Here is a 25540-nt window from a genome sequence, read left to right as displayed (position 1 = left end):
CATATACTGCAGTGGTTCAGGAAGGCAGCTCACCACTACCTTCTCAAGGACAATTACGGATGGGCAATAAATGCTGGCCTAGCCAGTGATGCCCACACGCCATGAATGAATAAAATAAAGTCAGAATGGTGTGTGGCTTGAAGGGGACATTGCAGGTGGTGCTCTTCCCATGTATCTGCGGCCCTTGTCCTTTTAGTTGGTAGAGGTTGCGGGTTTGGAAGGTGCTGCCGAAGGAGCCTTGGTGAGTTGCTGCAGTGCATCTCTTAGATGGTACACACTGCTGCCACTGTGCATTGATGATGGAGGGAATGAATGCTGAAGGTGGTGGATGTGGTGCCAATCAAGTGGGTTGCTTTGTCATGGATGGTGTTGAGCTTCTTGAGTGTTGTGGGAGCTGCACTCATCCAGGCAAGTAGAGAGTATTTCATCACACTCCTAACTTGTGCCTTGTAAATGGTGGACAGGCTTTGGGGAGTCAGGAAGTGAGTTACTCGATTCAGGATTCCCAGCCTCTGAACTGCTCTTTTTAGCCACAGTACTTATATGACTGGTCCCATTCAGTTTCTGGTCATTGGTAAACCCAGGATGATGATAATGTTCAATTTTAAATTCCATGGTGTTCCAGCTAGTTGACACCGAGTAACTTAAGGTAATATTGGGGCAGATGACCAAAATCTTGGTCAAAAAGGTAAGTATTAAGCTGTTAAAGGATGAAAGAGAGTTAGAGAGGTAGAGATGTTTAGGAAGGAAATTGCCGAGCTTAGAGCCTTGGCAACAGAAACCATCACCACCAATGGTGGAGTGATTAAAGTTAAAATGGAGGAGTGGAGATATTTCAGAGGGTTGTAGGGCTGGAGGAGATTACAGGGATAGGGAGGGGTGAGGCCTGGAGGAATTTGAAAACAAAGATGAGATCGAGCCATTACTTAACTTGATGCCAGTGTAGGTCAGCAAGCACAAGAGTCATGTGTGAATGGGACTTAGTGTGAATTACGATCCAGGCAGCAGAGTTTTGGATGACATTAAGATAATGGAGGCTAGAAAATAGGAGGCCAATCAGGCATACATTGGAATTGTCAAGTCTAGGGGTAAGAAAGGCATGAATGAGAGTATCAGCGGCAGATGAACTGAATCAGGTCTGGAATAGGGTGATGTAATGAGGTGGAAACATTGATGGCACCAATATTTTTTGGAAACTCATCTTGAGATCAAACATGACACCAAGATTATGTGTTGCCTGGTTCAGCCTCAGTCACTTGGCAAAGGAAAGAATTGAGTCAGTGACTAGGGAATGGAGTTTGTGACACGGACCAAAGAGAATGGTTTTTGTCTTCCCAATATTTTGTTGGATGACCTTTCTGCTCATCCAATACTGGATGTTGTTCAAACAACTTCGGGACAGTGGAGGGGTGGAGTGAAGTGGTGCCTTCACTGTACTTTTGGAAACTGATGCTGTGTTTTTGGATGATGTCACTGAGGGGCAGAATGGAGGTAAGAAATTGGAAGGAAACCACGTAATGGAAACCGAAATAGTGCAGAATAGGGAAATCCAGCGGCAAATGGACTATTCTGTAGACCAAAAGAATACTCTCACACATAGCTTATTATGTGGGGTAAAGTGTAACCTGCAGACTTGTGATGTTTTGATTATTTTTAACACCAAACCTTTCAAATGCAAGAGAGAATTGCTGACCCAATGATCTTGGGAAGTACAGGCAGTCAATAATGGCTACCTGTAGGCACATTTGTGGATTATCCACATCCCCCAAAAAAGGAAAAAGCCATTCATTTCAGGTGACAGCCAAGGGTTCCATTTTACATTCATAATATTTTGAAATTCCACAGTCAAAATGTTTTTTTATCATCTTAAGTAGGATGGGGTTCCTGTCAAAATATGTGACCATGACAAGTGTAACATATGGCATCTCTGCTTCTCCAAAGCCAAGAAAAAGTAGCTAAATGCTCTTTGAAAAGTCAATGCCCCATTAAAGTAGTGAGGGAGATAGGGTATGAACATGAGGTTTGAAGAATTACATACCAAAGGTGTGTAATATGAGAGAGAAATAATGTGGACAGAATATGCGAAAATTATACCGAAATATGTAGAACCCATGGTAGCATGAAACTACCATCTTTAATGGTCCTACAATTATGCTCAATCACTTTAGCTTCATCTTGGCACATATCTGCACTACATAATGAGCCATCCTGTGCCTTATAGGTTAATAACTTTTGCTGGAGTGAGGGAGCACAGAGTGGTCCGAGAACTGAGTGCTTTGTTAAATGAGTGCTAAGTCTGGAATTTGTTGCAGAGGGGTAGGAGGTGTTACTTTTTCTATCCTTTTAAAAACACTTCCAGTAGCTGATGAGTGTCCTTCTGTTGTCTGCAAGCCACGGGTTTGTAACTTGCTACTCCTTTAGGTAACTAAATTAATAACTGATTGACTAAATTAATAAATAAGGTTAGACAGGCATGATGGGGATGATGTGCTGTGACTACGACATGTGGGAATCTGTGGAATGCATTGCAGTCCCGGGCAACCATATTTTGGTGAATGTCTGCAACTTGCCCAACTACAGCTCAGCATTGTTGAGCTGGAGTCCGACTTGCAGACATTGCAGGGCATTAGAGTTATCTGGGCACTTTTTTCCAAGAGACAGTTACAGCCCTTAGGTCAGCTAGAACTTTAAAGTTAATCAAGGGACAGGAGCATATGACTGTCAGGCAGGTATGGGGATCCAGCATGTAGTGATAGGAGCCTCAGCCTATGACTTTGACCAACATGTATGAGGTGGTTGTTACCTGTGTGGATGAGGAGAAGGACTGCAAAGTGGATGAACCAACAACCAAAGATTCATTATACAGGATGCTGTTCAGGTTGGGGGAGCAAAAAGGAATGTGGTAGTCTTGGGGGGCAGTATAGTCAGGGAGATAGATACTGTTCTCTACAGCCTCGACCAGGAGCTCTGAAGGTTGTATTATCTGCCTGGTGTCAGAATTAAGGGCATCTCCTCATGGTTGGTGAGGAATTTGGAGTGGGAGAAGGAGGATCCAGTTGTTGCGGTCCACGTAGGAACCAATGATATAGGTGGAACTAGGAATGTTGTAATGCAGAGAGAGTTAGAGTTGGGGTCCAAATTAAAACACAGAACATCAAAGGTGATAATCTCTGGATTATTAACTGAGCCATGTGCCAATTGGCATAGGGTCAAGCAGATTAGAGAAATAAATGAGTGGATCAGAGTGGTATGGAAAGAAAGGGTTTTGATTCATGGGGCATTGGCACCAGTATTAAGGAAAGAGGGAGATGTTCCATTGGGCTGGTTCTAGTCTCCTGGCGAATCTTATAACTAGGCTTGTGGATAGGGCATTAAACCAAGGTGGGGGTGGGGTTCGATGGGAGGATTGGGTGAAGGGAGAAATAGAAATCCAAAGAGAAAAGTCGAGGCAATACGACAACGAAGCGATGTAGGTAACGACAAGCAGAGTGGGACAGGAAGAGAAAGAGTGTCTAGCGATAATAGTGCATCAGCAAGTGAGGTCCATGTATAGAATAGTAAGAAGTTAAATAAGTTCCTTATCTGTACGTAAGAAGCATCCACAATAAGATAGATGAACTAGTCGCACAAATAGGGATAAATGGTTTAGATCCAGTTGCCATTACAGAAACATGGGGCAGGTTTTTCTGGTCGGTGAGCGGGAGCGGGGCCCGCTCGCCAATGTGTAAAATGATGCTGGGTGACGTCGGGCATGTGTCCCAACGTCACCCCGTGTCATTTAGATTTTCAGTTCGGCGGGCAAATTGAATTGTCGGCGGCCACTTAAAGCCTTTAAAAAAGTAATTCACCTAATTAATGGACCTGTCTGCCCAACCTCAAGATTGGCGGGCACACGAAGAGCCCAGGCGGCCTTCAGAAAAAACATGAAACCACATCCATGGGCAGGATGAGGTTTCATGAGGGATTTAAAATGTGTGTAAAATTTTTCAATAAAAGTAATTGACATGTCCCTGCTCATGCGACAGTGTCACATGAGGAGACATGTAAGGAATGTTTCTTTCTGCCTTTAATAACATTTTCATACTTTGCCTCAGGGCATGCGTGAAAGAGCACACTCCCGGCTCAGGGAATCCCTCCCTGCCCGCACAGGGAGCGCTCAGCGCTTCTGAGTGGACGTCACGCTGGGCGGGCCTTAAATGGCCCACCCATGTAAAATGGCTCTGCACCCCCGACTGGGGGCACTGATTGGGAACCCACCTGCCCGCCCGCCTACTCCCGCACAACCCCCCTGACGGGGGGAACATGCTGCCCATGGTTACAACGTGACCAAGTTTGGGAAATAAATATTCCAGGTTGCATAACATTTTGAAAAGAAGGACAGAATGGAAAAGGAGAGGTAGCCCTGATAGGATGACATAAGGACATTAGTGAGAAAGGATCTTGGCACAGAAGATCATTAAGTAGAGTCAGTATGGGTGGAAATGAGGAATAGCAAGAGCCTAAAAACTCTGATGAGAGTAGTTTATAGACCTCCTAACAGTAGTTATCATTGGAGAGAGCATTAAACAAGAAATTATTGGAGTTTGTAACAAAGGTAATATAATAATTGTGGGTAACTTTATTTTTCATATGGTCTGAACCAATCAAATTGGCAAGGGTGGTCTGGAAGATGAATTTGTAGAATGATTTTGTGACAGTTTCCAGGAGCAATACGCAGTGGAACCATGGCTATTTTTAGGTCTAGTATTGTATAATGAGGCAGAGTTAATTATTAGTATCATAGGCCAGAATTTGCCAGCTGACATGCGGGCTAAGCCATCCTCACATCAGCACGTAAAATGACGCGCGCTGATGTCAGCGTGCGCCATCGCGATATTTCGGTGGGCGGGCGCGCTCAGTTCACCAGCCATTAACTAAAGGGCTTGCTAAGTCCCTTAACTTGCCAATTGTGTATTATTTTGAGGGGCCTGTGTGAACTTTGGGGCCCAACGGGAAGGCGGGTAGGAGATTATTTAAGAAAACTTTTGCAACGTCGGGATATGTGGACACAGAGGGGTTGTTCATGTTTTTGACAAAGTTATAATTGATGAAAGTGTTTAAAGGTTGCCTGTATGATTGTTAGTAGTTCTCATCGATTTCCAAGTGCTTCTTGTGTACTTTGAAACCAGTCTGCAGACAGTAATCTTTCTCAGGCCTGCAGCTTTCTGGAGGCCTCCATTTAGCCTGGGGATATGGGTTCTCACCTCTCCACTGGAGGCAGCTCCCCTGAGATGGAAGGGAGGGATAGAATGAGGAGTAGGCCAGGACTGGCAATCAGCCTCCAGGGGAGCCACCTTTGGGAGGCCAGGCGCAGGCACAAGGGGCACAGGGCCAAGAGGTTGTCCAAGGTGCAAGGGTCCGCAGAAGATGCCACTATCCTGCTGCCAGGGTATACAGGCGGTGAAGCAGCTACCTCAATATAACTGAGGTGCAGTGTCTCAGGCTCCGACTCTCAAGGGAGACAGTCAACTATACCCGTCAGATGATTGGCCCTGAGATCTCCCCTGTGTGGGTGGACGCCCCATGCCAGCGACTCTGAAGCTCACAGTTGCCCTCCACTTCTATGCCTCTGGCTCCTTCCAGGGCTTGGTGGATGATCTTTGCGGTGTCTCCCAATCAGCTGTCCACACTTGTGTCAAGCAGGTTACAGATGCTCTGTTCAGACGGGTATCCACCTTCATCCACTTCCACTGCGACATGCAAGCGAACCAGAGGCTTCGCAGCCATTGCTGGCTTCCCCCGCGTCCAGGGTGCAATAGACTGTACACATGCGGCCATCAAGGCGCCAGCAGGTGAGCCCGGTGCCTTTGTCAACAGGAAGGGCTTCCACTCCATGAACGTGCAGATAGTGTGTGATCACAGGATGCAGATTCTACAAGTCTGTGCAAGGTACCCAGGCAGCTCCCACGACGCCTACATCCTCTGACACTCCCAGGTGCCGGGGCTCTTCAGTGCTCCGGCTTGGCTGGATGGTTGGCTGGTGGGTGACAAGGGCTATCCCCTCAAAAGCTGGCTCACGATGCCTCTCCGCCATCCAAGAACAGAAGCTGAGCATCGGTACAATAGGAGCCACGGTTCCAGAAGGGCTGTGGTGGAGAGACCCATCAGTTTTCTCAAGATGCGCTTCCGATGCCTGGACCGCTCAGGGGGCGCACTCCAGTACCCCCCAGATCGAGTCTCTCTGATAGTGGTAGTCTGTTGCGCTCTGCACAATCTTGCGCTGGAAAGAGGGGATGCAGTTGACGATGAAGACCTTGACGCCCTGGATGAGGCTGCACATGATGAATCCAGCAGTGCCTCAGAGGATGAGGAAGCACAGGGCGATGATGAGGGGCAGAATGATGACCCGCGTTTACATCAAGGAGGCAGGGACACCCGTGACAATTTAATCCAAAGAACCTTCCACACACATGGATCAGCAGGAACAGCATTGCCTGGCACTTCCACACGTGGCACTTAGGTGCCACATCTTCCACCTGTTCAGCTGCAAATAAGGGCTTAGTACAGAAACATCAAATGCCACTCAAACACTCATGATAAATATGTGAAAAAGAAAAATGCACCACAAACAAAAGACCCTCAGCTATGGTAACAAAGGTGGACTTTATTTTGTCCAAAACAAAAACACACACCACTTGTTAGTGATCACAAAAATATGGGTCCCTATTCTAAGGCCAACACAAAAGCACCAGTGACAAACCCGTTGAGTGCCTAGGGTGCCTTATGCTTACGTTTTCAGGTGCTACGTCTAGGTACCGCCCCATTACTCAGAGTGGCTTGAGAGACAGCCTGCTGACTCTGCTGTCCTGTGGCGTTGATGACCTTGGCCGGCGTCCTCTGGCCTTGGAGCCTGTGATGGAGTGGCCAGTTCCAGAACTGGCACCTCCCCAATTGTCGCGGCCTCAACGGAATAAACGTTGACTGGCAGAGGGGCGGAGGAGCTGCTGCCCTCATCCGGAGCACCCTGAGAGGAGTTCACAGCAACGACAGGTAGCTACTGCACCAACGTGAGGTCCAAATTTACCTTCCTGCTCACCGCAGATGCATGGGCACTGAGTGCCGGCGCTTGGTGTCCACAACATCTCCCACAATGGAAAACACCACCTCTGGCCAGAACCGCTGTGAGGGCTTGCAGGTCAGAGCGTAACCCAATCATATTTTGATCTATTTGGTGGAAGCCCCTCTCTATGAGAGTCGCCAATCTCTCATTGAAGGAATCCTGATGCTCTGCCCTGAGGGCAGATTCTTCACGTGCACTCTGCCTAGACTCCTCCATCGCAGAGAGCAACTGAACCATTCCCTCATGCAACCCTGCCAGATGCAAACGCACTTCCTGCCACCTTTCCTGCAGCTGCTGCAATGGGGACAACTCCAGAGGCACGTCATCAGTGCCGGACTCAGCATGTGCCTCGTCCCCTGCAGCCCTCCGGCTGCTGGAGCCATTGGCACTCTCTGCCCCTACCATCTCCTCCAGCGATTGTGATGTGCCCTCTCCACTGTGACCCGGGACACTAGCAGACGGTAAATTCCCCACCGAGGTGTGTGTGTCTGCGCTGGTGCCTGGCTGGCTGAAATGATGTGCCTTAAGTTGCAGTTGTTGGCCCTTGGGTGTGGAGGGGGGGCTGCGGGGTCGAGGTGTGGGTTGCTCTGGTGGTGATGCTGAAATTAACAACAAGGACAGTGCATCAGTGAGCGTACATTCAGTTCAACCTTTCATCCCTTTCCCCTCCGCCCTCATAAGTAGCTCACCCTTCAAGACCCTAAGGAGAAGAACATTGGTGAGTTGAAAAAGAGTCAAGACGAGCCCCAAACATTAAACGCACATGCAGACAGGCTGGTCAGATGGCCTCAGGAATGCCACATGGCATGTTATGTACCATTGGTGTGGGAGATTGCAGAGGTACCTGACCTGGATGCCTGGTGGCCTGGATAGTTGCGGGACTGAGGAAACATCGTAAACAGTTGTGACATTTGCTGTCGATCACAGGAGATTGACAGGTCACATTATTGGCCTTCATCCCGTAAGGAGGGGCATAGACCGGGTGGGCAGAAGGCAACATTTCCCCTTGGCGCAGGGATGAGTAACGTGGTGGCATTTATCTAAGTTGAGTGCCATGAGGTTCACAGCTGAGGTGCTGAGGACCTTTTGGACAAAGTAATATGGGGCGCACTGGCTGAAAGGGTGCTGGTGGTCCCAAACCCCAACAGATGAAATAAGTCTTTGGCTGTGCAGCAGCGATCCAATGGCATGTTAGACCATGGTGATAGTGGTCACAAATGGGATAAGGTGACTTTGGAAGATGCAGCAACCATCAGTGGTTTGGATGGTGGGCAGACAGAGTGGATGGAACTGTGGACCTCAAATACCTGCCCGCCCGACCCCAATCTCACCCACCGCCCCCGGCCGCCTTGGCCTCCTGACTGCTGCCTAGCTCCATGGCCTGCTCTTCAAAAGGTGTGAGGCGCTGCAGGAGGGCATGCCCACCTCCACTCCTCTGGCACTCCCAGGCATTGTGGTTACTTTTTGCCTGCAAAACAGAGAAGAGGATTTATTGGGGCTGATCGCTCATGTACTCTGCACGCGCACGCCGCACCCCAACCACAGTGACCCATCTGAGGCCTCCAGCAGCTCCTGTCCACACTACTGGTGATCAGTCTCCAGAAGATAGCACGGCTAGTCCCAACCCCCTCCCCCAACACATTCGGTGTCCATCACTTTGAATATCAGAAGGCTCTTAGCGCCCTTGGCAAGGAGGTGCAACTAGGTGCAGCGCCAATGCCAGCAGATGGCACTTGCCCAAAACACCTTGAGGCATCCCTTGCACCATCTCATTACCATCAATATGACATGTGTTGGAGTTCTGAGAATGTGTCTAGCTGCCTCCCCTGCATGTTGCCCCCAGACTACTCAAATGCCACAAACACCAACATATGCTGTGAGGAGAACCCTTCTGAGGCTGGTGTAAGCCTGGTCAGTACCCATTTGCCCACCCAGCGTGCGACAAATGCCCTCTGCAGTAACGTCGGCAAGACATGGTGGGGGGGGTCAAAAGCTAAGGCTGCCTTCTGGGTCAAATGGCCAAGACAGACATGGTACACACCCTTCCAGAGTGCAGCAAATCACTGAATCGTTTCCTGCACTGTGTGCTGCACATCATCATGGGCGCTTACAGCGTCACCCACCTCCTCCCACGCCTGGCTGGTGATATGGGGGGCCCTCCTCCTCCCATCCTCCGGATACAGAAGTTGCCGACGGATGGCCACCTCTTGCAGAAGGACAGCAAGGCATGCATCGGAAAATCGGGGGGCACAGTGGCCCCCCCGTTGGCCTTTCCTGCAGCCTGCCCCCCTCCTCCTGCTCATGCTGCTGTCTAATCGGTCCTCCCTCCCTACCTCCACGAGTGGCCATGGTGCACTGCCTTAAGCAGGCTGCCTGGCCTCTCTTTATTCAGGCTGCTGGCTCCCCATTGGAACCGGCAGTCTGAGGCCGCCCACCCCCGCGACTATTTTCCTTTCTCCACGGGAGTTGCTTACCTGTGGGGCGGGCCTTAATTGGCCCGCCCGCGGAAAATGGCGGTGCGGCCTGTTTCTTCAGCGGCAATCGGCCGCCTGCCCGCTGCCAAGTCGGCCAGGCCCGCCCAACCGGCAAACGGAAAATTCTGCCCGTAGTAAAAGATCTGCTGGGAAATGGTGATTATAATATAATTGAATTCCATGTTATGTTTAGAAGTGACATATTCCAAATATAAACAAGAATTTTCAACTTTAACAAAGACAACTACATAGACATGAGGGGAGAACTGGTTAAGATTGATTGGGTAAATAGACTAAAAGGCATGCTGGCAAATAAACAGTGGTAAACATTTAAAGAAACAATTTAAAATGTTCAATAAAAATATATTCCATTGAAAAAAGCAAGAGGGATCCATCCGTACCTGACTCAGGAAGTTAAAGATAGCGTTAGATTAAAAGAGGAAGCTTATAGTGTTGTAAAGAGTAATAGTAAGTCTGAGGATTGTGAGTGTTTTAGTGACCATCAAAAGGCCACCAAAATGTTGATAAAAAGGAAAAAATAGAATATGGGAGTAAACTAGCCAGGAATATAAAATCAGGTTGTAAGAACTTTTATAAGTGTATGAAAATGAAGAGAATAGCTAAAGTAAATGTTTTTTATTATTATTCATTCATGGGATCTGGGTATTGCTGGCTTAGCCAGCATTTATTGCCCATCCCTAATTGCCCTTGAGAAGGTGGTGGTGAGCTGCACCGCCACTAAAGGATATTGGTCCTTTTGAAGCAAAGGGAGGAAAAATTAGCATGGGGAATGAGGAAATGGAAGAGAAATTGTACAAAAACTTTGTGCCTCTCTTCATAGTAGAAGCCACAAGTTGCGTACCAGAAAAAGAAGTTAGCCTAGGTGCTAAAAAGAGTGAGGAAATTAAAGTAATCAACATCAGCAGAGACAAAGGACAGGAGAAACTTGATGGACTAAAATCTGACAAATTCCCAGAACTTGATGGTCTACATCCTGGGGTTCTAATCGGGATGACTGCAGGGATGTGCTGGCTATGAATTTCCAAAAATCCTTAGATTCTGGAATGGTCCCAGCAGATTGGAAATTAGCAAATGTAACACCGCTATTCAAGAAAGGAGGGAGAGACAAAACTTGGAACTACAGGCTAGGTAGCCAGACATCATCCATCGGGTAAATGCTGAAATCCATTATTAAGGAAGACTTAACAAATGCTTATAAAATCATAGTATAAGAACATAAGAACATAACGACAGATGTCAAGCTAACTGGCCTATAGTTTCCTGTTTTCTGCCTCCCTCCCTTCTTGCACAGAGTGGTTATATTTGCTACTTTTCAATCTTATGGAACCTTTCCAGAATCTAGCGAATTTTGGAAAATTAACACCAACGCATTGGCTACCTCATTAGCCACCTCTTTTAAGACGCTAGGATGTAGCCCATTGGGACCCCCGGAGATTTGCCAGCCCGCAGCTCCATCAATTTGCTCAGTACTGTTTCCCTAGTGATTTCAATTTCACAAAGTTCCTTTCTGCTGTTCACCTCCTGATTTGCAGCTATTACTGGAATGTTTTTGTATCCTCTATAGTGAACACAGAAGCAAAATATTTGTTCATTTCTTCCGCCATTTTCTTTTAATCTATATTAACTCCCCACTGTCACTCTCTAGAGAACCAACATTCACTTAACTTACTCTTTTCCTTTTTAAGTACCTGTAGAAAGTCTTGCATTTACATTTACATTTCTCGCTAGCTTCCCCTCATTTTTAAATTTCTTTCTCCTGATTAACCTTTTAGTCATTCTCAGTATGGTCAGAAAAAGTTAACATGCTTTTATGAAAAAGAAATCATGTTTGACAAATTTGATGGAGGAAGTAGGGTGATAAAGGGGAACCAATAGATGTAGTATACTTTGATTTCCAAAAGACATTCAATGAAGTGCCACACAAAACATGCAAGATAAGAGTTAATGAAGATAGGAGCAATGCATTAGCATAGCTAGAGGATTGGTTAACTGACAAAAAGCAAAGAGTAGAGATAAACAGGGCATTTTCAAGTTGGCAGACTGTGACTAGTGGAGTGTTGCAAGGATCAGTGCTGGGACCTCAGCTATTTACAATCTATATTAATGTCTTAGAAGAAGAGACTGAGAGTAATTATTTAAGTTTGCTGGTGATACAGAGCTAAGTGGAATGCAAATTGTGAGGAAGACACAAAGAGGCTGTAAAGAGATATAGGCAGGTTAAGTGAATGGGCAACAAGGTGGCAGATGGAGTATAATGTGGGGAAGTTTGAGGTTATTCACTTTGGCCATAAGAATAGAAAAGCAGAATATTTTTTAAAAGGTGTGAAACTTATAAGTGTTGATGTTCAGATGGATTTGTGTGTACCCTTAGAAGGAGCTCAGAGTTCGCATACAGGTACAGCAAGCAGTGAAGTTGTGTTGTAGTCTTTTAACATCCAAATCTTTGGAACACAATCCAGAGACCTTGCGATTGACTGTGTCAAATGCTTTGGTCAGGTCGATGAATGCAATGAGAAGTTACTGGTGGCGTTCTCGACATGTTACTTGGATTTGTTTGGCAATAAAGACCATGCCAGTGTTCCTCTGTCATTTGGACTCGAAACGTTAACTCTTTCTCTCCACAGATGCTGTTAGACCTGCTGAGTTTTTCCAGCAATTTTTATTTTTGTTCTGGTTTCAGATTTCCAGCATCTGCAGTATTTTGCTTTTGTCATAGAGCTAAAGCCACACTGTGTCTCTGGGAGGTTTCCCTCAGCCACAGGAAGTAGATGATGAGGAGAATGCGTGTCAGGATTTTCCCTGCTCTGGACAAGAGGGAACTACACCGATAGTTTCCACAGTATGGGTTTATCTCCCTTCCTGAAGGTAGTTGCCTTTGCTGTATTCCTGAAGTATTGGTGGGAGATCTGAAACACAGAATTATAGAAGAATTGTTATCATGCAGAAGGAGGCTATTTGGCTCATCGTGTCCGCAGCGGCTCTCCAAATGAGCATTATGACTTAGTGACAATCTCCTGCTTTTTTCCCGTAACCCTGCACATTGTTTCTATTTAAATAATCATCTAATGCCCTCTTGAATACCTCAATTGAATATGCTGCACCACACTTCCAGACAGTGCATTCTGGACCCGAACCACTCACTGCATGAAAAAGTTTTTTCCCACATCACATTTGCTTCTTTTGCAAATCACTTTAAATCTGTGTCCTCTCATTCTCAATCCTTTTACCAACGGGGACAATTTCTCCCTATCTACTCTATCCAGCCCCCTCATGTAACAGACGCCTTCAAACTCCAGAACAGGGTCAAACAAGGTTGCATGATAGTCCCCATGCTATCTACAATCTACCTGATGGTGGCTATTCACCTCAACAAAGATCAACTGCCCTCAGGGGACAGTATTAAATATTGCCTAGATCGAAAACTCTTTAACCTTAGTTGTCTCCATGCCAAAACTAAACTGACCACCATAGACATACATGACCTACAGTTTGGGGATGATTGCAGTGTCGTTGCCCACTCTGCACCAAATTTGCAAGCCAATCTTGATCTCTTCAATTTTGCATACAAGAAACTTGGCCTGTCCTTGAATGTTGCCAAGACAAAACTCATATATCAACCCACGCTGGGGCTGCATCTTCTTGTCGGTGAGCCGGGGGGGGTGGGGGGGGGGGGGGGGGGGGGCGGCGGGGCCTGCTCGCCAACACGTAAAATGATGCAGGGCGATGTCAGGCATGTGTCCCGACATCACCCTGCGCCATTTAGATTTTCAGTTTGGCGGGCTGCTCGCCTGCCAAACTGCGGCCAATTAAGCCCTTTAAAAAAAGCAATTAAGCCAATTAAATGGACCTGTCTGTCCAACCTTAAGGTTGGCGGGCAGGCAAGGAGGCAGGCGGCCTTTAGAAAATACATGAAACCTCATCCACGGGCGAGATGAGGTTTCATGAGGATTTAAAATGTTTCTAAAATGTTGAAATAAAAGAAATTGACATGTCTCAGCTGATGTGACAGTGTCACATGAGGGGACATGTCAGCAATTTTTTTTTCACACTTCCAAAAATTTTTAAAGCTTCCAGTGATCTCCCTGAGGCAGCACTTTGCCTCAGGCAGACTTGTGTTCTTTTTCGTGCATATGCACACTCCCAGCTCAGGGAATCCCACCCCCCCACCCCCCCCCCCCCCCCCCCCGCAAAGGGAGTGCACAGCGCTTCTGAGCAGACATCACGCTGGGCGGGCCTTAATTGGCCTGCCCACGTAAAGTGGCGGCCCGCGCCCACACACCCACCCTGACGGGGGAAAAATGTTGCCCCTGGCCATCCAAATATTCCACCTCCCGTACATGTTGAAGGAGTGACTGTGGAATATGATCTGCACTTCCCATACCTTGGCAGTTGCCTCTCTGAAAAGGCCACCATTGTGAGGGAGGTTCAACACCGGATCAGCTGCACCAGCTCAGCCTTCTATAAACTACGGCAGTGAGCATTTGACAACAAAGACCTCCACAAGTCAACCAAAGTCCTAATGCGCAGAGCGGTTGCCGTCACCACACTCCTGTACTACAGTGAGACCTGGACTGTGTGTCAATAACACATAAGAGCACTAGAGAAATTCCACCAGCAGTGCCTCTGCTGCATCCTCCAGATTCAATGGGAGGACCATCAAACAGATGCTTGTGTCCTTCTTGAAACCAGATCCACAAGTATACAGGCAGAACTTCTGCAAAATCAATTTCAGTGTCCGACTGACTGGGAGCTTGCTGCCAATCAGTCAAAATGGCAACAACTTGTCCATCAAATTGCATCATCCTCTGAGTCACAACCTCTTAATAGTGAGGCAGAGTGGTGGCAGAGATGCAACAACTTCATGGGACATCCTGCCCCATGTGCCCAAAGATGAGGGTTGAGAATCACCCTGTTCAGTTACATGAAGATCCAAGGCAGAAACTCACCACCCTGAATAGACTCCATTCTCTAATCAAGAGACAGCCGCTGCCACCATCAACAGCAAGCAATTAAGAAGGCAAATGGCATATTGGTCTTTATTCAAAGGGGATTGAAGGACAAGAATAAAGAAGCCTTGCTACAATTGTGCAGGATTTTGGTGAGACCACATCTGCAATACTGTATGCACTTTTGTTCTCTGTATTTAAGAAAGGAAATGCTTGCATTGGAGGCAGTACAGTAAAGGTTTATAGATTGGTCCCTGGGATTAGAAGGTTGTCCTATGATGAGAGGCTGAGTAAATTGGGTCTATATTCTCTGGAGTTCAGGAGAATGAGAAGTGATCTCATTGAAACCTACAAGATTCTCAGGTCGTTTGACAGGGTACATACTGAGAGGTTGTTTTCACTGGCTGGAGAATCTAGAACATGTGGGCACAGTGTCGGGATAATGGGCAAATCATTTAGCTTGAAATGAGGAGAAATTTCTTCACTCAAAGGGTTGCAAATGTTTGAAATTCTCTACCCAAGAGGGTTTTGGGTGACCCATCACTAAATATATTTAAGACAGATTTTTGGTTTTTCAGGGAAACAAAGAATGTGGGGAGCAGGCAGGAAAGTGGAGTTGAAGCTGCAGATCGGCCATAATCGTATTGAATAATGGAGCCGGCTTGATGGGTTATATGGTCTATTCCTGCTCTAATTGCTTATGTATTAATAATTTGCTCTGTTCTAATTTGCAGCCTCTGCAGTAATGTGGCGTACATACTGGGCACAATTGCAGAAAACGAGACTGGTGCTCAGCATTTGGTGACAGTGGCACAGACCCAACTGCTGGAACCTGACAATTTCCTTGGCAACCTGAATTCCATGTTAAAGTGGACAGATACTGAAGCAGTGATGAATGCTGCCGGGGCACTCTGCACAATGGTAAGATTATTCATCAATGGTGGGCATTGGATAGGGGTATCTAGCCCAAGGATTACCAGTGTAACTTTTACATCATTCAACATCGGTATAACTTACATTAAAACAAAGCTCAGAAAAATGTGAAAGGTTATGGAATACTGTGGTCAGCACATGATAGATTGAATGGAATCATGACAGGCTACTCCCAATGTTAGTTTCTTAACAACAACTGGCTGTTTCATCACATAAGAGAAAGGAAAAGAGTTTCTTGCTAGATTCTGTACATCTTCAGTGGTGAAATCATCGCTCTTCAAGGTGCTTTGATACGTTTGTTAATGAGTTTGACCAGTCACTGACACACAAAGAACCATCTGTAATTAGTGAGTCAATCAGCAAGCGCTTTTGAGTTTCATAAGAAAATCTTTGACCACAAAATCCTATCTTGGGTTATTTGTCCAAATGAGCTTTGTAAGATGATCAGTTACTTCTCATAAAGCCATTGATTTTTTTTTTTTAGTTCGTACGTATGGAGAAATGAACCACCCTTGTCTTTAAATCTCCTTTTCAAATGTATTTTGCATTACCCACTTCGGTCACCATTCATCACGCAAGCACACTGCCTCCAGGTCTCCATGAAAGCTGCTCATGAACCAGTGGCTCTGAAGTGTATGAGTGTGGGTTGGGATTGTTTGGCCATCAAACCAATTTTTGCCTTAGTGCAAGTTTAGGGGCTCACCTGTAACTGGCTTCTTCTCTTTCTGGTGCGATAGGAACAAGAATAGGCCATTCAGTCCCTCGAGCTTGTTCTGCCACTTAGATAGATGAAACGGAGTGCAGTTGAGCTATCTGAGTGAAACTTGGGGTTTGGTGAGGGGGTTAGTTTTAAGTGTTAAATTTGTCCTTAAATTTTGCTCTTACAATCTAATCTATTCTGTAATTAGCTGTAACTAGAAAATACTTTGTAACAAGCTAAGTTCTTTCCTTCTTGCAGTTTACACAGGGTAAACTCACTCTCAGCTGTAGGAGCGGCGTAGTTAATTAGCTAACTGGTTGAATCTGGTTACTGTAGCCCCAATTTAGTTTACTATAAATTCGGGGCTCTTTATAGTGCGGCCTTGGCAAACAGAGCGCAGCTGAGCTAACTGAGTGAAGACGTGGAGTTTGGTGAGCGGGGAGTTAGGGGGAGTTTGGGGGAGGGGGGGTGTATGATGTGTTTGTTTCCTTTTTCTATATTTCTCACCCCATAGAAATTGATTCTTGCTCTACTATAGAGAAAGGAGCTGGCTGTTTGGTGAGCATTTGGTAAGCGGTTAAGTTCTATTCTATCCCTAAGGTTTGAAATAGTACACAAATTGGTGGTAAAGTGAATAAAATATATAAGAAAGCAACATAAATAAGTGATTAATATAATTAAGTAATTATTTCAAACACATTAAGGATGGCAGGACAGGAGATGTGTCAAGGCTGCAGCATGTGAGCGCTCCTGGATAACATTGTGATCCAGGGCAAATACGTCTGCAGTAAGTGTTTGGCTTGAGGAACTTCGGCTCAGAGTCATTGAGCTGGAGGCTGAGCTGCCGACTCTGAGACACATCAGGGAGGGTAAAAGTTACCTGGCTGCTTTAAACTAGGAGGCAGTCACATCACTTAGGATAAGATCTTCAGATTTGGTCAGTGGCCAGGAACAACAGGGTGTGACTGTGAGTGAGGCAGGTAAGGGGACCTAGAGGGCAGGAGTGCTGGAGTGTGAGCCTCTGCAATTGTCCAACAGGTTTGAGGTTCCAGAACAAAAACAAAAATACCTGGAAAAACTCAGCAGGTCTGACAGCATCTGCGAAGAGGAACACAGTTAACGTTTCGAGTCCATATAACTCTTCAACAGAACTAAGGGAAAATAGAAAAGAGGTGAAATATAAGCTGGTTTAAGGGGGGGTGGGACAGGTTGAGCTGGATAGAGGGCCAGTGATAGGTGGAGATAGCCAAAAGATGTCACAGACAAAAGGACAAAGAGGTGTTAACGTTGGTGATATTAGCTAAGAAATGTGCTAATGGGGACATTACGGGTAGAAAGCAGGACGAGCAAGGTACAGATAGCCCTAGTGGGGGTGGGGTGGGGGGTGGAGGATCAAAATAGGCTAAAAGGTAGCGATAAAACAATGGATGGAAATACATTTAAAAATAATGGAAATAGGTGGGAAAAGAAAAATATATATAAAAATTATTGGAAAAAGGGGGATCAGAAATGGGGTGGGGATGGAGGAGAGAGTTCATGATCTAAAGTTGTTGAACTCAATATTCAGTCTGGAAGACTGTAAAGTGCCTAGTCGGAAGATGAGGTGCTGTTCCTCCAGTTTGTGTTGAACTCAACTGGAACATTGCAGCAGGCCAAGGATGGACATGTGGGCATGAGAGCAGGGTGGTGTGTGGAAATGGCAAGCGACAAGGAGGTCTGGGTCATGCTTGCGGATAGACCGAAGGTGTTCCGCAAAGAGGTCACCCAGTCTGCTTTTGGTCTCTCCAATGTAGAGGAAACCGCATTGGGAGCAGCGAATGCAGTAGACCAAATTGAGGGAAGTGCAAGTGAAATGTTGCTTCACTTGAAAAGGGTGTTTGGGCCCATGGACGGTGAGGAGAAGGGTAGTTCTGCGGTTGCATGGGAAGGTGCCGTGGGAGGGGGTTGAGGTGTAGGGGGTGATGGAGGAGTGGACCAGGGTGTCCCGGAGGGAACGATCCCTGCGGAATGCCTCCAGGGGGGGTGAAGGGAAGATGTGTTTAGCGGTGGCATCATGCTGGAGTTGGGGGAAAAAGCGGAGGATGATCCTTTGAATGCGGAGGCAGGTGGGGTGATAAGTGAAGACAAGGGAGACCCTGTCATGGTTCTGGGAGGGAGAAGAAGGTGTGAGGGCGGATGCATGGGAGATGGGCCGGACACGGTTGAGGGCCCTGTCAACCACTGTGGATGGAAAACCTCGGTTATGGAAGAAGGAAGACATGTCAGAGGAACTGTTTTTGAAAGTGGCATCATCAGAACAGATGCGACGGAAGCGAAGGAACTGAGAGAATGGGATGGAGTCCTTACAGGAAGCGGGGTGTGAGGAGCTGTAGTCAAGGTAGCTGTGGGAGTTGGTAGGCTTGTGATGAATATTGCAGCAGAGGCTGAGCGTCAACTCGCAGACACTTCCTCCTAACTCCCCCTGGACCATGACCCCACCACTGAACATCAAGCCATTGTTTCCAGGACTGTCACTGACCTCATCTCCTCTGGAGATTTTCCCTCCACAGCTTCCAACCTCATAGTCTCCCAACCTCGGATGGCCCGCTTCTACCTCCTTCCCAAAATCCACAAACAGGACTGTCCCGGCAGACGGATCGCGTCAGCCTGTTCCTGCCCCACGGAACTCATTTCTTGCTATCTTGACTCCATTCTCTCTCCCCTTGTCCAGTCTCTTCCCACCTACATCCACGATTCCTCTCACGCCCTACATCATATCAACAATTTCCAGTTCCCTGGCCCCAACCGCCTCCTCTTCACCATGGACATCCAATCCCTCTACACCTCCATCACCCACCGGGATGGTCTGAAGGCTCTCCGCTTCTTCCCCGAACAGAGGCCCGAACAATCCCCATCCACCACTACTCTTCTCCGTCTGGCTGAACTTGTTCTCTCACTGAACAATTTCTCCTTTAACTCGTCTCACTTCCTCCAAATATAAGGTATGGCTATGGGTACCCGCATGGGCCCCAGCTATGCCTGTCTCTTTATGGGGTATGTGGAACATTCCTTGTTCCAGTCCTACTCAGGCCCCCTCCCACAACTCTTTCTCCGGTACATCGATGATTACTTCGGTGCTGCTTCATGCTCTCGTCTGGATCTGGAAAAATTTATTAATTTTGCTTCCAATTTCCACCCCCCATCATTTTCACATGGTCCATCACTGACACTTCCCTTCCCTTCCTTGACCTCTCTGTCTCAATTTCTGGTGATAGACTGTCCACCAATATTCATTACAAGCCTACTGGCTCCCACAGCTACCTCAACTACAGCTCCTCACACCCCGTTTACTCTAAGGACTCCATCCCATTCCCTCAGTTCCTTTGCCTCTGTCGCATCTGTTCTGATGATACCACTTTCCAAAACAGTTCCTCTGACATGTCTTCCTTCTTCCTTAACCGAGTTTTCCACCCATGGTGGTTGACAGGGCCCTCAACCGTGTCCGGCCCATCTCCCGCGCATCCGCCCTCACACCTTCCTCTCCCTCCCAGAACCATGATAGTGTCCCCTTGTCCTCACTTATCACCCCACCAGCCTCCGAATTCAAAGAATCATCCTCCGCCTTTTCCGCCAACTCCAGCATGATGCCACCACCAAACACATCTTCCCTTCACCCCACCTTGCGGCATTCCGCAGGGATCATTCCCTCTGTGACACCCTGGTCCACTCCTCCATCACCCCCTACACCTCAACCCCTTCCCACGGCACCTTCCCATACAACCGCAGAAGGTGCAACACCTGCTCCTTTACTTCCCCCTTCCTCACTGTCCAAGGGCCCAAACACCCTTTTCAAGTGAAGCAGCACTTCACTTGCACTTCCCTCAATTTAGTTTACTGCATTTGCTGCTCCCTATGTGGTTTCCTCTACATTGGAGAGATCAAATGGAGACTGGGTGACCGCTTTGCAGAACACCTTCGGTCTGTCCGCAAGCATGACCCAGACCTCCCTGTCGCTTGCCATTTCCACACACCACCATGCTCTCATCCCACATGTCCATCCTTGGCCTACTGCAATGTTCCAGTGGAGCTCAACGCAAACTGGAGGAACAATACCTCATCTTCCGATTAGGTACTTTACAGCCCTCCGGACTGAAAATTGAGTTCAACAACTTTAGATCATGAACTCTTTCCTCCTTCCCCACCCCATTTCCGATCCCCCTTTTTCCAATAATTTTTATATATATTTTTCTTTTCCCACCTATTTCCATTATTTTTAAATGTATTTCCATGTATTGTTTTATTGCTACCTTTTAGCCTATTTCGATCCCCCCCACCCCACCCCCACCCCACCCCCACTAGGGCTATCTGTCCCTTGCTCGTCCTGCTTTCTACCCTTAAGATCCCCATTAGCACATTTCTTAGCTAATATCACCAACGTTAACACCTCTTTGAACTTTTGTCTATGACATCTTTTGGCAATCTTCACCTATCACTGGCCCTCTATCCAGCTCAACCTGTCCCACCCCCCCTTAAACCAGCTTATATTTCACCTCTTTTTTATTTTTCCTTAGTTCTGATGAAGAGTCATACGGACTCGAAACGTTAACTGTATTCCTCTCCACAGATGCTGTCAGACCTGCTGAGTTTTTCCAGGTATTTTTGTTTTTGTTCTAGATTTCCAGCATCCGCAGTATTTTGCTTTTATCTTAGGTTTGAGGTTCTCTCAGCTTGTTTGGATGAGGGTGGGGGCTGCAGGGTGTATCAGCAAACTGACAATGGCGTCGTGGTACAGGAAGCCATCCAAGTGGGGGGAGCAAAAAGGAACATAGTGATAGTAGGGGACAGTATAGTGAGGGGGATTGACACTGTTCTCTGAAGCAAAGAGTGAGAGTCCAGACGGCTTTGTTGCCTGCCTGGTGCCAGGGTTCAGGACATCTGCTCAGTGCTGGAGAGGAACTTGCAGTGGGCGGGGGATGATCCAGTGGTCATGGTCCATGTAGGTACCGACATAGGCAGGATGAGGAAGGAGGCTCTACATAGTCAGTATGATGAGCTAGGCACCAAATGAAGAAGCAGAACCTCAAAGATAATAATTTCTGGATTGTTACCTGAGCCACGTGCAAATTGGCATAGGACAAATAAAATTAGAGAAATGAATGCATGGCTCAAAGCCTGTGGGAGAAGTGGGTTCTGCTTCATGAGGCACTGGCACCAATACTGGGGAAAGTGGGATCTGTACTGTTGGGACGGTCTACACCTGAACTGTGCTGGGGCTGGTGTCCTCGAAAGCTGCCTAACTAGGGAAGTGGAGAGGCCTTTAAACTAAATAATGGGTGCAAGGGATCAAATTTGGGAAGATGTGATAAACCAAAGAGTAGGGACAAGGCAAGAGAAAAAGGTACTAATATGTGAAATGATAAACAGACCATGACAGGAAGGGACAGAGAGTACAAATCTAAGAATAAATCAGCTGTTAAGGCTAGATGCTACAAAAATAATAAAAAGGACAAAACTAAAGGTTCTGTATCTTAATGCACGTTGCATTTGAAACAAAACAGATGAACTGATAGTGCAAATAGAAATAAATAAATACGATCTGATAGCCATCACAGAGACATGGCTATAAGATGACATAGATTGGAACCTGAATATTGAAGGCTATATGACATTTAGGAAGGATAGGAAGTTAGAAAAAGGTGGAGGGGTGGCTCTGTTAATTAATGATGGTATTAGCACATTAGAGAGAGATGACCTAAGTTCAGGAAACCAAGATGTAGGAGTAGTTTGGGTTCAGATGAGGAGTGATAAAGGCAAGAAATCACTTGTGGGGGTGGTGTAGAGGCCCCCTAATAGTAACCACATTGTAGGACACAGTATAAAGGAAGAGGCAATGGGAACTTGTCAGGAACGTACAGCAATAATCATAGGGGATTTTAATCAACATATAGACTGGAAAAAATCAGATGGGCAAAGGAAGCATAGCTGAGGAGTTCATAGAATATTTTAAGGATAGTTTCTTAAAACAGCATGTTCTGGAGCCAGAGAGCATGCTATACCAGACCTGGTATTGAGCAACGAGATAGGATTAATTGATAACCTCATAGTGAAGGCACCCCTAGGTAGCAGCGATCATAATATGATTGAATTGTACATTCATTTTGAGGGAGAAATGAGTGCATCCAAAAATAGTATTTTAAACGTAAATAAGGGCAATTATGAGGGCATGAAAGCGAAGCTAGCTAAAGTGAACTGCAAATGAGGTCAATAGAAGTTCAGTGGCAGACATTTAAAGGGATATTTCAGAATACACAGAATAGATACATTCCAATGAGAAAGAAAAGTTCCAAGGGGAGGGTCCACCATCTGTGGTTAATTAAAAAAGTTAAAGACAGTATCAAACTTAAAGAAAAGCATATAATTACACGAAGACAGGTGGCAAGTCAGAAGATTGGAAAGAATATAAAGAACAGCAAAGGATGATAAAAGGATTATATGGTAGGAAAATTTAGAGTATGAGGGAAAGCTACTCGTAATATAAAGACGGATAGTAAGAGTTTCTATAGATATTTAAATGAGAAAAGAGTTAACAAAGTGAGCATTGGTCGTATAGAGTGTGCATCTGGGGAATTGATAATGGAAAGTAGGGAGATGGCGGATGAATTAAACAGGTATTTTGCTTTGGCCTTCACTATAGAAGACACAAGTAACATCCTGGAAATAGCTGTAAATCAGGAAATGGAAGGGAGGGAGGAACTCCAGGAAAATTACAATCACCAGAGAAATGGTATTAAGCAAATTGTTAGGGCTGCAGGATGACAAATCCCCAGGTCCGGATGGGCTTTACCCTAAGGTCTTGAAAGAAGTGGCTGGTGAGATAGTTGATGCATTGGTTTTAATATTCCAAAATTCCTAAGTTTGAGGAAGGTTCCATTAGATTGGAAAATAGCAAATGTAACTCCATTATTCAAAAAGGGAGGGAGACACAAAGTAGGAAACTACAGACCAATTAGCCTAACATCTGTCATAGGGAAAATGTTAGAAGCTATTATTAAAGATGTTATAGCAAGGCACTTAGAAAAATTCAAGGCAATCTCGCAGAGTCAACACGGTTTTGTGAAAGGGAAACCATGTTTAACCAATTTATTGGAGTTCTTTGAAGGAGTCACATGTGTTTTGGATAAAGGGGAACTGTTGAAAGTATTGTCCTTAGATTACAAGAAGACATTTGATAAAGTGCCACATCAAAGGTTATTGCAGAAAATAAAAGCTCATGGGGTAGGAGATAACATATTGACATGGTTAGAGGATAGGTTAGCTAAGAGAAAGCAGAGAGTTGGCAAAAATGAGTCTTTTTCTGGTTGGCAGGATGTGATGAGTGGTGTGCCACAGGGATCAGTGCTGGGGCTTAACTTTTTACAATTTATATAAATGACTTGGATGAAGGTACTGAAGGAATGGTGGCTAAATTTGCTGTCGACACAAAAAGAGGCAGGAAAGTAAATTATGAAGAGGATGTAAGGAGGCTACAATGTGACATAGATAGGTTAAGTGAGTAGGAAAACAGCTGGCAAATGAAGTATATGAGCAAATGCGAAATTGTTCATTTTAGCATGAAGACTAAAAAAGCTTATTATCTAAATGGTGAGAGATTGCAGAGCTCTGAGATTCAAAGGGATCTGGGTGTCCTAGTGCATGAATCACACAAGGTTAGTATGCAGATACAGCTAGTAATTAGGAAAGCTAATATAATGTTATCATTTATTATGAGGGGAATTGATTACAAAAGTAGGGAGGTTATGCTTCATAAAAACAAAAAACTACTGCGGATGCTGGAAATCCAAAACAAAAACAGAATTACCTGGAAAAACTCAGCAGGTCTGGCAGCATCGGTGGAGAAGAAAAGAGTCGACGTTTCGGGTCCACACAATCCTTCAACAGAACTGAAGTATAGTTAGGAGAGGGGTGAAATATAAGCTGGTTTAAAGTGGGGGGGCGGGGGGAGAGAAGTTGAGGGTGGGGTGGTTGTAGGGACAAGCAAGCAGTGATAGGAGCAGATAATCAAAAGATGTCACAGACAAAAGGATCAAAGAGGTGTTGAAGGTGGTGATATTATCTAAGAAAAGTGCTAATTAAGAATGGATGGCAGGACACTCAAGGTACAGCTCTAGTGGGGGTGGGGTGGAAAGATTGACAAGGTATTAGTTGTAGATTTAAAAATAATGGAAATAGGTGGGAAAAGAAAAATCTATATAAATTATTGAAAACAAAAAAAAAGGGAGGGGGAGGAAATGGGTTGGGGATGGGGGGAGGGGGAGTTTAAGATCTAAAGTTGTTGAATTCAATATTCAGCCCGGAAGGCTGTAAAGTGCCTAGTCGGAAGATGAGGTGCTGTTCCTCCAGTTTGCATTGGGCTTCACTGGAACAATGCAGCAAGCCAAGGACAGACATGTGGGCAAGAGAGCAGGATGGAGTTTTAAAATGGCAAGCGACAGGAAGGTTTGGGTCTTTCTTGCGGACAGACCGCAGGTGTTCTGCAAAGCGGTCGCCCAGTTTGCGTTTGGTCTCTCCAATGTAGAGGAGACCGCATTGGGAGCAACGAATGCAGTAGACTAAGTTAGGGGAAATGCAAGTGAAATGCTGCTTCACTTGAAAGGAGTGTTTGGGCCCTTGGACGGTGAGGAGAGAGGAAGTGAAGGGGCAGGTGTTGCATCTTCTGCATGGGCATGGGGAGGTGCCATAGGTGGGGGTTGAGGAGTAGGGGGTGATGGAGGAGTGGACCAGGGTGTCCCGGAGGGAACGATCCCTACGGAATGCCGCCGGGGGGGTGAAGGGAAGATGTGTTTTGTCGTGGCATCATGCTGGAGTTGGCGGAAATGGCGGCGGATGATCCTTTGAATGCGGAGGCTGGTGGGGTGATAAGTGAGGACAAGGGGGACCCTATCGTGTTTCTGGGAGGGAGGAGAAGGCGTGAGGGTGGATGCGCGGGAGATGGGCTGGACATGGTTGAGGGCCCTGTCAATGACCGTGGGTGGAAAACCTCAGTTAAGGAAGAAGGAGGACATGTCAGAGGAAGTGTTTTTGAAGGTAGCGACATCAGAACAGATGCGACGGAGGCGAAGGAACTGAGAGAATGGGATGGAGTCCTTACAGGAAGCAGGGTGTGAGGAGCTGTAGTCGAGGTAGCTGTGGGAGTCGGTAGGCTTGTAATGGATATTGGTGGACAGTCTATCATCAGAAATTGAGACAGAGAGGTCAAGGAAGGGAAGGGAAGTGTCAGAGATGGACCATGTGAAAATGATGGAGGGGTGGAGATTGGAAGAAAAATTAATAAATTTTTCCAGGTCCCGACGAGAGCATGAAGCCACACCGAAGTAATCATCGATGTACC

The 25540-nt window shown here is 46.2% G+C and overlaps 1 protein-coding gene across 1 annotated transcript in view; it reads left to right on the top strand.

Moving 5' to 3' along the window:
• Window positions 1-25540, top strand: part of LOC144685624 (uncharacterized) — a 163640-nt gene that overhangs the window by 91889 nt on the left and 46211 nt on the right. Inside the window, exon 2 of the mRNA XM_078550338.1 lies at window positions 15275-15461. Coding sequence (XP_078406464.1) covers window positions 15275-15461 — 187 coding nt within the window. The remainder of the gene's footprint in view (window positions 1-15274; window positions 15462-25540) is intronic.

The sequence above is a fragment of the Cetorhinus maximus genome, chromosome 10 (assembly GCF_964194155.1).
Source record: "Cetorhinus maximus chromosome 10, sCetMax3.hap1.1, whole genome shotgun sequence".
Lineage (NCBI taxonomy): Eukaryota > Metazoa > Chordata > Chondrichthyes > Lamniformes > Cetorhinidae > Cetorhinus > Cetorhinus maximus.
Note: the sequence above shows the minus strand (reverse complement) of the source record. Positions and strands in the feature narration are given on the sequence as shown.